We start from the raw sequence: 15,194 nt of genomic DNA, 5'->3' as shown, positions 1-15,194 counted from the left end.
ATTTTACTCTGTATTCTTCTGTACTGTTTAACACCCACAAGTACTGTCGCTCTTACTAAAAGAAATACGAATGAAAATATGTAATATAAATATTCAAAGCTGCATGTATTTTTCAAATGTGTAACTGTTACCTATTGTAAGACTAAGAGAAGAAAGCAACAGAAATGTATAAAACATTCATTCAAAAAGTACTGACTGGTTCGCCCATGAAAAGGAATGGAATTCTGACCCAGGCTACCACATGAACCCTGAAAACACTATGCAGTGTGAAAGAAGCCGGCCACAGGAGGCCACATTCTGGACGCTCCCATTTTTATGAAACGTCCAGACAAGGCAAACTCAGTGAGGGGGCGGCCAGTGCTGCCCAGGGTGGGGGCGGGACGGGGTGGTGGGAGGGCCTGGGGAGTGATGAACACGTTGAAAGCCGGCTGTGGTGGCGGCCACACAACTCTGAGAATCATGCCTTTTAAGTGAGTGGATTGCACGATGTGTGAATTCTGTCTCAACGAAACCGTAAGGACACAGTGAGTCCTGCTTGCAAAGTCCTGCAGAGCAAATGCCGCCGAGAGGGAGGAAAGTGCTGCAGCCTCAGCCAGGGTGGAAAGGAGGAGAAGAGGGGACAGTCCCTTGAGGAGGTGGAGGGAGATGTTCGAAGACAGAGAAGGCTCGTTCCAGACAGAAAGCCAGCAAGAGTGGAGCAGGCGTGGAGCAGGAGGAGATGCGCTCGGCTGGTCCCTGGGGTTTGGGGCCACAGAAACTACCAGATCTTGGCAGAAGTAATGCAGGTCTCCCTAGGCTGGCCGGGCATGGGCACTGCCCCCAGGGACCCCCAGCCCTCTCCACGCTCTCTGTGATGCCCACCGAGGGCTCTGGTCTCCACTGCAGGCACCTCATTATCAAAACAGTGGGGACAGACTGGAGTGAGCTGAGAGCGCGACGCAGGTACGACTCAGATGCAGGGTGAGAGGAAATGTGATCGTGACCCAACATCATCAGGGCTGGAAGCGGAAGGGGGAAGGGCAACAGAATGGGAGGAGGACCAGAGAGAGTCAGGAGTGATGGAAGAATGGAAGAGATCAGGGGGAAAACCAGAGGTCAGCCACAAAGGCTATGAGTTCCCAACATCTAACGAATGGTCTGCCTGGGGAAAGGTGCTTAGACACAGAGGGGTGAGAACAGAGGCGGCAGTGCTCCTTCACTGGCGGGTCCCTCTCCATCTCCGGGGACTGAGGCTGGCTTGCACTTGATCTGGAAGCAGCACCACGCGTGGGCACAGTGGGGCAGAGAGAGATTCCACTGGCACTCGATCCATTATATGCTAGTGATTTCCTGTCTTGAAAAAAAACCTCAAAGATCAACCTTTCCTGTGAAACGGGAACTGCTTCTCAAATGAGGATTTCTGTTTTGACTCTGAAATGCAAAGCTTTAGTCATCTGAGGTCCGAGGAGTGCTGAGTGTCGGGAAAAGTGTCGTTAAAACTTCAGACCACTTAGGGAAGAAAGGCAATGTGAAGAAACCAAACGAAGACTTGAGACAGCTGTGCTCTTGCAGCACAGGTGTGAGAACAAATCCTGAGGGGGATTAGTACCTCGTTATTTAACAGTATTTCATTAGCATGCACAGCACATGCAAAAAAGAAAAAAAGGGCAGTTTCTGTGTGGTTTCAGCATGTAGTAGACCCCGTGGATGAACCAGGGAAGGTGTATTCTGGCTTCCAAAACTGAACTTACCAGCTTGTCTCTCCATCCTTTGCCCCGCCCCCGCAAAGAAAAGCCCCTTAGACTTAGCACAGAGAAGGATTTCCCCAAACGTACAGACATGCAATATTGGGGATTTAATGAAAAAGGTCATTCCATCTTAGATGCACTGCTCCTCCGTCCCTCTTCCCTTCCTTGTTAAAGTGACAAATCCCAAGTTAGTAGATACAAACTCAGCTGAGTAAGCCAATAAATCTACCATATCCTACTTTCTTCCTTCTAATACTGCCAGGCCAGTTCTACCCCTGCAAGTACTACAGTGAAAAAACACTACCGTCTTGTTTATTTTCAAAAACACCATAATCATATGCAGTGTGTAGGTTCACAGAATCTCCCCCTCTAGATACAGAGATGCAATTTTCTGGGTATGTGCTGAGAGCTTTGCATCTAAAGACAAACAACCACCACCCTAAGAACATTTCCAAATACATTTAAAAAACAAACGTGTTCCCATGAATCCCATAAGCTCCTGTAACAGCAGCATCAAATCCCATACCTCAGCATCTCTGCTTTCTCCATAAATAAACACCTAACATGAAATCTTCCCCAAGCGCCTTGGGCCTCTTCCTACTTAACCTTAAGAGAACTAAGATACTCTGGAGGAAGGGAATCTTGGAGTTAGAGGTGTACAGCCATCTGGCTCCAGAAGAGAAGATAGAAAATAGGGTTGGCTAAAAGAAATGGGGGGTGGGATTTGGTCCAGTGCCTAAGACTCCCCACTACCAATGCAGGGGGCCGGGTTCCATCCCTGGTCAGGGAACTAGGTCCCACACGCCGCAACGAAGACCTGGCACAGCCAAATAAATAGCTTTTAAAAATTAAAAAAAATAATAAAGAAACAGGGACTTGGAAATGTGCCTGAGGATGACTGGGAGGGTGGCATCCTGCATGTGGGTGCTACTGCTGTCCATGGCGAAGGACAGACTGCTCAGGGGGCTGGCAGCCATGAGCCTGTTGTGCAGTTGCTCAGTCCTGTCTGACTCTGTGACCACACGGACTGCAGCATGCCAGGCTTCCCTGTCCTTCATCTTCTGGAGTTTGCTCAAACTCACATCCACCATCTCATTCTCTGTCGTCCCCTTCTCCTCCTGTCTTCAACCTTTCCCAGCATCAGGGGCTTTTCCAATGAATCGGCTTTCGAATCAGGTAGCCAAAGTATTAGAGCTTCAGCATCAGTCCTTCCAATGAATATTCAGGGTTGATTTCCTTTAGGATTGACTGGTTAGATCCCCTGGAGAAGGAAATGGCAACCCACTCCAGCACTCTTGCCTAGAAAATTCCATGGATGGAGGAGCCTGGTGGGCTATAGTCTATGGGGTCGCAAAGAGTCAGACACGACTGAGCAACTTTACTCGTTGTTGGTTTGATCTCCGTGCCGTCCAACGGACTCTCAAGAGTCTTCTCCAGCAACAGTTTGAAAGCATCAATTCTTTGGTGCTCAGCCTTCTTTATGGTTCAACTCTCACAACTGGAAAAACCATAGCTTTGGTATATGCACCTTTGTTGGCAAGGTGATGGGAGCCTGAGGAACTCATTACTGAGGTAACACAGACACGACACATCCGATCTCAGAACAACGCCACGACGCTCCTGCTCCTCCAGGTCCCACGGCCCTGGCCCGTCGACTAGCTCTGTTCCCGCCCTCTCCCCTGCCCGGCCTCTGACCACGGCCTCCGGGGGCTCTTTCACCCAAGCTTTCTGGACCCACCCCTCTCAAGTGCATGCGTGCCCAGTCGTTTTCCTCTCATTCACCATCAAGTGTCTAAAATAACTCTACATTTCCTACCTCTGCTTCCCACTTTCCTCCTTAACATCTAAGAGTTTAGCCTTCTGCCATTTCGCCAAAATCGCTCTCTCAAAATTTGACCATGTACCTTAAATGGAGATACGACACAATCCCAGGTGGGAAGCCTCAATACTGTAAGAGTGTTGATTCTGCCCAAACTACCTGCTGGTACAGTGCACTCCAATCACAGCTGTGGCAGGTGTGTGTGTGTGTGTGTGTGACAGACACGCTGATTCAGGGCACGAGAGGGAACGTAAAGAGCTCAGAGCAGCAGAACGACCACGGAGAAACAGTGCTACAAAACAGGTCTTCACGTGATGAAATATTCCTCTAGAACCCAGATTTTAGAAGGGCTGCACTGTAACCCTTTTTATGGATGTATTCTAATTTATTTCACGAATTCAATTATTAGAAATGTAGTCTGTTTTCACTACTATTAATATTAGTGTGTTGAAATTTTCTAAACATAAACCTATGCATATCTACGGCTGTCTTCTTAGAATCCTGCATCAAAGGGTATACACCTTTTTAAAGCTCTGGACATGTCACCAAACTGTTCAGAACAGCCGCGCTAACTTTCAGTCAACACATAAGGGTGGCCATTTCCCATCCTCCGGGTCCCCTGGGGTCACACCCACCTCCCCTGCAACCTTGCCAATGAGACAGGGCTGTTTTCATTCGCAGTTCTACGTAGTGAAGCCAAAAACAGAGGCGAAGCATTTAAAAATATGTTTATAAGGCCATCTCCTCTCTTGAGGAATTCCTGTGAACATCCTCTTCAGGCCACCTTTCTTTTGGTTTAGTTTCTTCCTCTCTGATCTCCTGGTCACAAACCTGACCCCGGCTCTTGGATCTTAGCATCTTCTGCTTATTGCAATAGCTTCACAACCATCTCTGGAGAAGGAAATGGTAACCCACTCCAGTATTCTTAACTAGAGAATCCCATGGACACAGGAGCCTGGTGGGCTATGGTCCACAGGGTTGCAAAGAGTTGAACACAACTGAAGGGACTGAGCACACAGCACCATCTCAACCCCTTCTAAGATGGCTTGGGTTAAGTTTGCTCCTCCTCTTCCAAGACCTTAAATGATTTCCTCCCTACAAACAGAGTCCAGTCCCTCTGGCACAGCAGCCACCATCTGTCCCGTCCCACTTTCCCAGTTTCATCTCTAGTATATCCTGGTCATCCTCTGTGCTTTCGCTCTGATGCGGGTCCCTCACCCTGGGACATGGACCATCTTACCTCCGACACTGCCGCTTCCCATCTAACTTATCCTTCGTCATGGAGACGCCCCTTGTCGGAAGTGAACACTGTTGTTGAAGCATTCATTTTGTCTCCTGTCTCAGGAGTTGGCTACATGTTTAATTCCCCTGTGCTTCAGCAAGTTCCTCAATGAATTCTTTTTTACATACCAAGGCTGCTGAGCAAAGCAGCCTGCACAGAGCAGACAATCGAAAAACAACTGGAGGAGGAACTGAAGGAACAGATGCTAACCCCGGGGGAGGGGGAACACCCGCAACTTTTCCAAGACCTCTTAAACTTGAAGCATCTCCAAGTCAAGACTGTCTGACGGCGATGGCCTTGTAGCACGACGCGTCAACCGATCACCGAGACACCCACGCTGTTAAAGTTCTCAAAAGATGGACCGTGGGACCCATACAGGATACCAAGCTTGCCTCTGGCACAAATTTTCTGGCTTTGTCTGCTGAATGTTATGATAATGTATTCTGTTCTTAGTAGCTATTCCAGCCCTCGCTGAATTCAGAGTAGTAATATGATTTCTAGAGGGACTCGGGCCAAGAATCACAAATGCAACAGCAACTCAATCTGGATTCTCAAAGCAACATGCACGGGAGGGAGCAAGGGAGAAGGGAACGGCAGGGAGAAGATGCCCCACAACCCACAAAAACACGTCACGACAGGCTGGCTGTGAGGGAGACCGTGTGGGCTCCCACGCTGCCTTCCATGTCAGAGAGCAGAGCTGATGGGGGGAGACAGATCAGGACCCTGTGGGCGGGATGGAGAGGCAGGGGGGCAGCGGAGGACGGGCTGGCGGCCCTGGAAGCGGCCCAGAACCTCCACCGCCCAGCACGGGTCAGGGAGTCAGGGTGGGGACGGCTTCTCTTCACAGCCCAGTCAAGGCCAAGGGAGAGCTAACAGAGACCCACAAAACAGGATGGTCTTAAATGAGAGGAAAAGCCTTCCTTCAAGGCAAATGGCCCTGTGTTCGCAGACACAGGATGGGGAGAGAGAAGAGGGCGGAGAGGTGGGTATAAAGGCGGGAGGGATGGTTACAAGAGACGTGACTGGACGAATACCGCTGTGCCTGGCAGTGACTCAGATTCATTCGTGTTTGTAGCTGGGTTGGTGGTGGGCGGGAAAATCACAGAGATGCTCGGTTTGGTTTTAGCAGACAGGAATCTGAACTTGAGGTTTCTAACAGTGAGGTCCCAGGATGCAGAGGCCATGAGGTTTGAGCTGTCAATGGACATGATGACTGGAGCCTTGTAGAGGTGACGGTCCTTTATCGGAGTGGTCCTTTATCCCAGTCAGATCTAGGCTATAGTCCCTGGCCCCAATTTGCAGGATGTTTAAACTATATTGACCCAGGAGACATGAAACAATCCAAGTTTGGATTTTTGAACAACTAGAATAAACTGCTATGTGTTCTGCCATAATTATTTGCTGCTGTTGTTGTTGTTTAGTCACTAAGTCGTGTCCGACTTTTTGTGACCCCATGGACTGCAGCCTGCCAGGCTCCTCTGTCCATGGGATTTTCCAGACAAGAATACTGGAGTGGCTTGCCACTTCCTTCTCCAGTGGATCTTCTTGGCCCAGGGACTGAACCCGAGTCTCCTGCCTTGGCAGGCAGGTTCTTTACCATCTCAGCCACCATTGAAGACTTCAATTATCTGCTGAATAAAACATGAAACTTACGTGGTCAGAGGGACCTGACAGCATGGTGCACATTTCATGTCCAGGCAGTAAATACTTCGTTTACTTTTCCACAGGAATGTGGTCAGCTTTGTGGCATCCCTCTGGCATTTGGTAACAGGGAAAATGGAAGTTGACCTTGAAGAAGGTGCCTACAATCGCTCCCCATGGATTACAGTAAACCGTGAAGCCCTCTCTTCCATCTCAAGCCCGAGCTTGCAGCTTGAACTTTCCGGGTTTCTTCCCAAGGTCTCCCTGACCCCAGCTGCTGGCCACCCTGCCCTGGACTCTGCAAGCTGCCTGGCCGTGCTGGTGGCCGGGACGCTGCTGCTGGGCCTTCTCCTCGCCCTTCCCTGCATTGCAATGAACCCTCTGCCCGGCAATGCTGGGTCTGTCTTCCTAAGAAGGAGAGGCTGCTGCTGCTTAGGCCAGAAGCGAACCGGGTGTCACGGCTCCTCCAGGATGAATCTGGAAAGAGTCCACTCACTCCACCACTGGGATCCATCACCGTCGGTTCCCCGGTGACAACATGCAATTGCACGGTGATCTTCTTGAGGTGCAGCTGGGGACATAAAGGACCATCCTCCTTTCCGTCCCTCATGTCGGGCGACAAGGAGGGAGCAAAGCCCAGCCCTGAAGCCCCTAAGCGTGAATAACACAAATGCCACCCCAGGACTGTCAAGAGCGTGTTAAGTCCTGCACACAGGAGGCACTCCCCACACGGCCTCTGGATGAACACGGGCCACGCACCCTGGGGAAGGAGCTAGGCTTTCTGACGGTTAAAAACCGAGCAAAGATAACAGCAAAGCAAGGGTGTCTTTGCTGCCCAGCACTGAAAGCCCTGTGGCCACGTCCCGGCCCCGAGGAGAGTACGCACGTCAGGTCTGCGGTGGCCCTGCATCTGTACAAAGCACGCAGTCCAGTTTTCTACACTAACCCCCTCCCTGACAAAATCCAACGGTGGACCCGCCAGACCTAAAAGCAGGCCGGCTCCGAAACTGAGCCTCATACGCCTGCAAGGGGGCTAACCGGACTCGCGGTTCAGTTCTCCAACCTTCAGGGAAGGTGAGTGAGGCCCGAGGAGGCCGAGTGGCCAGTGTTGTGTAGACTGGTGGAGCCTGAGTCCCAGGAAATCCAGGGTTTGTCCCCCATGCCCCAGCAGCCAGCAACCAGGGGGTCAAACTCGGCTGTCTTTATACACAAGTGCTCCGGAGAGAAACAGAGGGCCTGTCCCCACCTCAGAGGTCAGTTTCACAGGACATCTGGTCTTGCCCGCTAACCACCAGATCTCAGGGTTCCCATGTCACTCACGGCCGCTTACCGTCTTCTGAAGGCTACGGTCAGTCGTGGTTTTGTGAGTCCAACAACCTGGAGTCCAGTGACCCACGTGAACTGGGCTCAATGGATGTACAGGACTGAACACAGCTGCTGACACCTGTTCCCCCAAAGTAAGCTCCCTGGGGACAACCGGGGCCGGACCCAGGCACGGACAGTGATGGGCCAGTCCGGGTTTAGATGGTCATCTGCCATAAACCACCACCAACTCCTGCTTTCTGATAATTCTCTGCTGGACTTGCAGATGTCACTAACGTACTGATGTCTTCATCTCCAGCCTACTTAAGTCTGGACACTTGTAAAGTATTTCCTGCCTGAAGTATTCGCCACTGGCTAAGATAATCTGGGTTTCTCTACGTGATATTTGACCTCCCAGGTTAGACTCCTTCCTGAGAGAGTCCATCCTGACACAGGTGTTACACCTTCTCTGAACCAGCTGGGGAAGGGAGTGAAGAGAGAAAGAGATGGAAGACATGCTGACAAAAGACGGAAGTGGGAACAGACACCTGCTCCAGATGCAACAGGACATTAACATCGGTCTGACTGGCTCCCAAGAGACTGAATTTTAAGAGTCAGGACAGGGTGGAATCCTCTCATGTAAAAATGTCCCAGAACACCAAAGGACTGATGTATCGTCCCGTTCAAACAACAAGCCAGCTGAGACTACAGTTGTTAACACGGTCTTATATAACTGAAATTTGCTAAGAACATAGAACTTTTAAAAAGGTAGGTAATGAGAGGTGATAAATTAACTTGATGAGGAGAATACTTTCACAAAGTCAGCAATCACCACCCTGCCCACTTTAAACATCTTACAATTTGTCAACTGTCTCCCTGTGAATCTGCAAGAATGAGCCAGGTACCCCCATGGGGGGGGGGGTGGCGTTCAGATGCAGTGCGGCCTTAGGCAGAGACGGACCTTGGCCTGTGCCAGGCCTCCCTGTCCCCACTTGCTGGGACAGAGCTGGGGGCTTGAGAATGTGTGGAGGCTTTTTTGTTTTTTAAATCTTAGGACATAGATTTTATTAAACACATTTTCTACAAAATGTAAATTTTACTGCCTGTTTCTCCACGCTTCTTGTATACCTTCCAAGACAATACTATCCAACACTGATATTTATGGTTCTTGAGCACCAAAGAATTTGAGTATCATACAGCTCTAGAAATTAATTTTATACTTTGTTATGCAATCTTTTGGAGAAGGCAATGGCAACCCACTCCAGTACTCTTGCTTGGAAAATCCCATGGATGGAGGAGCCTGGTAGGCTGAAGTCCATGGGGTCGCTAAGAGTCAGACACAACTGAGCAATTTTACTTTCACTTTTCACTTTCATGCACTGGAGAAGGAAATGGCAACCCACTCCAGTGTTCTTGCCTGGAGAATCCCAGGGACGGGGGAGCCTGCTGGGCTGCCATCTCTGGGGTCGCACAGAATTGGACACGACTGAAGCGACTTAGTAGCAGCAGCAGCATGCAATCTTTTAGTGCTATAATAGTTTTAAGAATGGACTCGGTTCCAAAATGGATAATATATATATATGCCATGACCCATTCTTTAAAGATGTTTCCTCATTCTGAAAGGAGTTTATGCAGCACCCCAAATACTACCGTGTGGAAGTTTAAACAGGATTTCCGCCCGGCAGACTCTCAATGGGTAACACCTCACACCACCTCCTACAAACCTGTTAACTAGCGTGAGCACAGACATTTATGCTGAGGGCCGGCCTTGACCACATGGAGGAGAACGTCTCTCTCTGCCACAGGGGCTGAAGGGCAGCAGCTGGGTTCTGGGAACTGCGGACATGCCGGCCAGTCCAGCGAGTTTGGTTTGGCTCTCAGAATTGAGCGTGTCAGAGGGGGAGGATCAGAAACAGATAACAAACCACCCAGACAACTAGTGAGACCTTTAACGCTGAGGCCATCGGGACGGCAGGAGCCTCTGCTGCGGCTGAGGTTTAAGTGCTAAACCAGCACACGGCTCACCCACGCCCACGAGTCCCTGCGGCCGAGCAGGACAGAGGGCAGTGGCCTTGGCGGCAGTGGCGTGTGGTCAGTACACACTCTCCATTCAGCACATGACCCCCGACTCCAGGGCCTTGTGACAGGGAGGGAGGAGGGCAAGGCTCCCTCCCTTGCTTGATTTTTGCCTTCTTAGTGCCGACTCGACACCTTCCCTGAGTGGTCTCCTGGCTCCCTGGTGAGACAACAGAATGACCTTTTACAAGCTCCCGGTGCAGCAATTCAGAGGGGCCATGGAAGGGGCTCCAGTACTGACCAAATTTCCAGGGTCACGTGGGCTGCTGAGGGACCATGGCCATTGTAGACAGGACCATGCACAGTGGTGGGGGGCAGGCACAACGTGATAATTTAGCAGCTGTACTGATGCAGAGAAGACTGCAGGGGGCTGGACAGTCATTCATTAGGGGTTGTTAAAGGGAAGCATGTGTGATATGATTTGAAAGCTCTTGGGGAACGTTGGGTTTGAAAGGAAAACATTCCCACAGCCAATAGAACTCAAGATGGGAGACCCCAGACCTCCAGTCCAGTCTGGCTCAGTGGATGCTCAAGGCTTCGCACACGGGGAGCCTCGGCCCCCAGAAACGTGGGTGAAGCCACACTTTATGCCCTAATGTCTGTGAAGCAGCTTTAAGGAAAGGCCCAGCTACTAAGTTCTGTTCAGAGCACTCTGCAGCGACGTCACCAGCAGGCCCTACAGCCTCCAAGGGAGGAGGTCAAAATCAGTGGCCGTGAGAAAGGCTCTCTAGCACCCCCGGCTCGAAGAAGCAGGGCCCGGGATTCATGTGGAGGGCCGTTTCCAGAGTTCGTCTGGAAGCTGGTTGTTCGAAGGCCTGAAACAATCGCCTAAGAGGCAGTTAGGGCCCCAGGAGCCCCTGGGCTACTTTTGTTCACCCGGTGTCTGGCTGTCTGTGACCCCGTGGACTGCAGCACGCCAGGCCCCCCTGTCCATCACCAACTCCTGGAGTCTGCCCAAATTCACGTCCACTGAGTCAGCGATGCCGTTCAACCATCTCATCCTCTATCGCCCCCTTCTACTCCTGCCCTCAGTCTTTCTCAACATCAGGGCCATTCTAAACACTCAGCACAGTGAGCAAGGTAAGCAAGTCCATGTAATCATGAACTCTCGGCGAATTTCAGCCACTTTTGTGGGACTGCGGTGCTCTCTCCTTGTGACTTTTGTTTATATGTGGGCACTGTCTTCACGTGCTTGGTTTGTGTATTTTCTCTTGCAAAGTGTTGGTTCACGTCTTCTGCCCATTTAAAAATTATGCTGTTTTGTCTTTTTGTTTCTGATTTCAAAAATATCTTCTTGATTCAAGTCCTTAGTTTGATATATATACTGTGAATATTTCCTCCCAGTATTCTGACGAACAGAAATGTCAAGTTTTGATGAAGTATAACTTTTCATTTTCTCCTCTCATGTTTAGTGTTTTAGGTCTCTATGCCTGCTGAACTGGGGGTAATCTTAGCACTTTGCTAACATCTAGAACTTAGAAGCATTTCTTTAGTAAGGCTTAAAAACAACCATCCACTGCTAAATCCTTGGTTTGTGTGCTTAGTCGCTCAGTTGTGTGACTCTGTGACCTCATGTACTGCAGCCCGCCAGGTTTCTCTGTCCATGGGATTCTCCAGGCAAGAATACTGGAGTGCAGTTGCCATTTCCTTCTCCAGGGGATCTTCCTGACCCAGGGATAGAACCCAGGGCTCTTGCATTGACAGGCGGATTCTTTACCACTGAGCCACCTGGGAAGCCTTGGTTTACAAAGCTTCAATTTTAGAACCCAAACACTGACTTCACCTAGAATTAAAGGGCTACTAAGGTTTTAAAAACAAAAAGTGCCCTTTAAAAAATATTCACTCATTCAGCACATAGGTCGCACGTGTCTACTGGCAGGATGAGATGATCTATATCAATCGGGCACAGTGCTGACAGGTATGCCAGGGCTGGGGAGGACCACAGAGTGTCTGGGGCTCAACCATAGTTTCTAAATCTCTCTGAAAGGAAATTCTATTAACACACTTCTCTGCAATTTGTCCCGTGGTCACAATTCTACATTCAGATTCTTCCCTATGTCTAACTGAAGTATTTATTTTATAATTGAATACACTCTCATCTTGGAGAAGGAAATGGCAACCCACTCCAGTATTCTTGCCTGGAGAAACCCATGGACAGAGGAGTCTGGAGGGCTAGAGTCCATGAGGTCACAAAGAGCTGGAAGTGACTTAGCATGTACGCTTCTGTCCTCAGTAGAATATGAAAAGAGAAACCTGGCTTCCTCACCATTGAGACAAAAGCTTTCATCCAGTAACTGAGCTCCATGCTTTGTCTATTTTTCTGTGTAATCCACCTTTTAAAATGCTTATTTTTTAATACTCCAGTCTTCTTCAAGTGTTTTACCTAATTTTTTTCTTTTGGTAGAGTTTGGGCTAGGTCACATTTGAATACAGCCCTAAAATGAGGGGTAAGTTTACATCCCCTTTACGCTAGAATAACCAACAACCAGGGTTGGAAAAAAGCCAAGAACTAATCTGACTGCACGGAGAAGGCAATGGCACCCCACTCCAGTACTCTTGCCTAGAGAATCCCATGGACGGAGGAGCCTGGTAGGCTGCAGTCCATGGGGTCGCTAAGAGTAGGACACGACTGAGCAACTTTCCTTTCACTTTTCACTTTCATGCATTGGAGAAGGAAATGGCAACCCACTCCAGTGTTCTTGCCTGGAGAATCCCAGGGACGGGGGAGCCTGGTGGGCTGCAGTCCATGGGGTCGCTAAGAGTCGGACACGACTGAAGCGACTTAGCAGCAGCAGCAATCTGACTGCAATCACCTCCCGGAGCTGGTCCCTTCCACATCCTCCTCCTCCAGGGAAGAAGTTACCCCACACGTGCTGTCCAGTCTTCTTGTGGACAGCCGAGTTCTTTCTGCTGAGGTCTGCCTTCTCACGATGTCTACTCACGGGCATGGGGTAAACAGGCTGTCTATAGGGAGGTCATTTCCTCACCTGTAATTGACTGTATGGGGCTTCCCTGGCAGCTCAGTGGTAAAGAATCCGCCTGCCAAAGCAGGAGACCCAGGTTTGATCCCTGGGTCAGGAAGATCCCCTGGAGAAGGAAATGACAACCCACTCCAGTATTCTTGCCTGGGAAACCCCATAGATTGAGCAGCCTGGTGGGCTACAGTCCATGGGGTTGAAAACAATTAGACACAACTTAGCGACTGAAAAACAACAAACAACTCTGATATATCACTGTTCCTGCTTTGAGATGCCGTCTCTGCAAGATTTTGAAGTAAAGTTTCTAAAATTAACTAGCCACGTACTGTTTTCAGTGGGCTTCCAGTGGTATTTTAACCACATAGTTACTAATATCAAAAGAACCTGTCAGAAATTCAATCTAAATCTTTCCTGCAAAATTTTCCCTCTTTTAAGAAGAAAGTAAAATTTCCGTGCTAACACCCTCAATTTGAGAGGTAGGCCTTGCCTTTTTCATCACACCAATCAGGTGGTGACTGACAGGCCCTCACATGTGCTTGGTTTTAGGGAACGTCCACACCCCGGAGTCAGTCCCACCGTGAGCCCACAGCCTACTTATCGCCACCTCTGCTGGCATCGCTGCCTGCGACCCTGAATCACAGAAGTGTCCTATTTGACACAGCCTCCCCTCTCGCATCACTGGTGAACAAACAGGATGCATTCAGCTGGGAGACAGAGCACGGCTTCAACCCTCTGGAGCAGACGTATAGCCGACTGACACCATGACCACCGTCCATGAGGGGCTGGGACACCACGACCCCCCTGCAGCCAGGAGTGAAAGCAGCTGGAGATACACACTCGACACTACTCCAGTTCTTCTTCTATTTTATTTCTCAGTGTTGATTCAACTTTTCTTTCCTTCAGTTTCCATGACTGCTCTCTACCTCTGTCCTCATCCTGTTCTCCTTGGTTCTTTTATTCATGGTTTTTGTCTCTGGACTAGCCTTCTCATTTTGCTACTGAACTCAAAAATCATAGCATGGAAAAAAAGAGAACTGATGGATTTTACGGACAACACTAAACAGAAAATGTAGCGGGGGTGGGGGGGGGCGGGGGAAGACCACCTAAATTCATTCATCTCATGGTTCTCTTATTTGAAAAACTCAGTAGGTCATGAACCACAGTTCCTGAGAGACAGCTGACCCGCCAGAGGTCCTGCAGGTCAGACTTCCCGTCTGTGGCCACCATCACATGCCCCATAACTGTCTCCCTTCTTTATTTGAGAGAGAAGAAAGAAAGAAAAGGGAAACTGATTTTCTTTCTTTTCTGGAGCAGAATTGCTTTATCATGTTGTGTTAGTCCCTGCTGTACAATGAAGTGAACCGGCCATATGTATACACGTGCGCTCCCTCTTGAGCTCCCCTCCCCTGCCACCCCACCCCTCTAGGTCATCGCGGAGCACCGAGCTGGGCTCCCTGTGTTATATGTCAGCTCCCTGCTGGCTCTCTAGTTTACACGTGGGTGTGTATGTGTCAGTGCTACTCTCCCAATTCGTCTCTGCCTTCTCAACCAGCCCTTTCTGATTCTTTAGCAAGTTACACTGAAGGAAGAACAAAATGGGACTTCAAATGGTGGCTCCTAATTTCTACTGAAGAACCAACCCCTGTTAAAAATCTTGATTCTGCACCCTGAATTCCCCAAAGCAGCGTCTACTGCATCAACTTATAGAGCAGCTGGCTTGGGCAAGGCTGTCATCCGAGCCCAGGTGGGGGTCTTACCTGTTCCTGGGTCATCTTCTGCAGCTCATTCTCCCACGCTGCCTGGTCGTCGTCCAGCTTATAGGCGGCTGGTGGAGTGAGTCCTCGGAGGATCAGGGGGTCTCGGTCGTGGCAGAGGGCGGTCAGGTGTCTGATGTACAACTTGAGCTTGCTTCTGTTTTGGTCAAGTTCTAGGAGGGACTGGATGATCTGAGGGGAAAACAATGAGGAAAGTCAAGGTCAGTCTGAAACAAGAAGGTCCAGTCTCTTTGTGCCTCCCAAGGCAAAGAGACAGAGTGAGACTAGAGCACTTGTAACCACTAACCGCCCTCTTTGTCCGCACGCCTGCGCATCTACGAAGCCACACCCACCCATCACCGTGTTGGGAGCCACGTGGGGGACACTGGCATGTACATCAGCGTGAGATGGGATTCCGTGTTCAGGTGGGGACTAAGCACAGGACTGGCTTGTTTTTGCAGAGATGACATTCCTGCTACACAAAGACTGCAGTCCACTCACAACTGCTCATTCACCTATTTACGGGCAGCTACAAAAACCCTAGGTATTCTTTGAGTTCCCAAAGCTGGGTTGGAAGGGAAAAAGGATTACAGTGACCAGACTCCCCCTGTCCCC

The 15,194-nt window shown here is 49.8% G+C and overlaps 1 protein-coding gene across 9 annotated transcripts in view; it reads right to left on the bottom strand.

The window, feature by feature from the left end:
- ERC1 (ELKS/RAB6-interacting/CAST family member 1) overlaps window positions 1-15,194 on the bottom strand; it is a 267,450-nt gene that overhangs the window by 8,425 nt on the left and 243,831 nt on the right. For 5 of the 9 annotated variants that reach the window (XM_019961732.2, XM_019961735.2, XM_019961731.2 and 2 more), the window contains one exon: window positions 14,583-14,771. In XM_019961732.2, coding sequence (XP_019817291.2) covers window positions 14,583-14,771 — 189 coding nt within the window. Of the gene's footprint in view, window positions 1-14,582; window positions 14,772-15,194 lie in introns of those variants that run through there. The other 4 variants (XM_070788689.1, XM_070788687.1, XM_070788686.1 and 1 more) reach the window with 1 other exon arrangement.

This window comes from Bos indicus, chromosome 5 (assembly GCF_029378745.1).
Source record: "Bos indicus isolate NIAB-ARS_2022 breed Sahiwal x Tharparkar chromosome 5, NIAB-ARS_B.indTharparkar_mat_pri_1.0, whole genome shotgun sequence".
Taxonomy (NCBI): Eukaryota; Metazoa; Chordata; class Mammalia; order Artiodactyla; family Bovidae; genus Bos; species Bos indicus.
The sequence above is the reverse complement of the archived record's forward strand: the minus strand, read 5'-3'. Positions and strand labels throughout refer to the sequence as shown.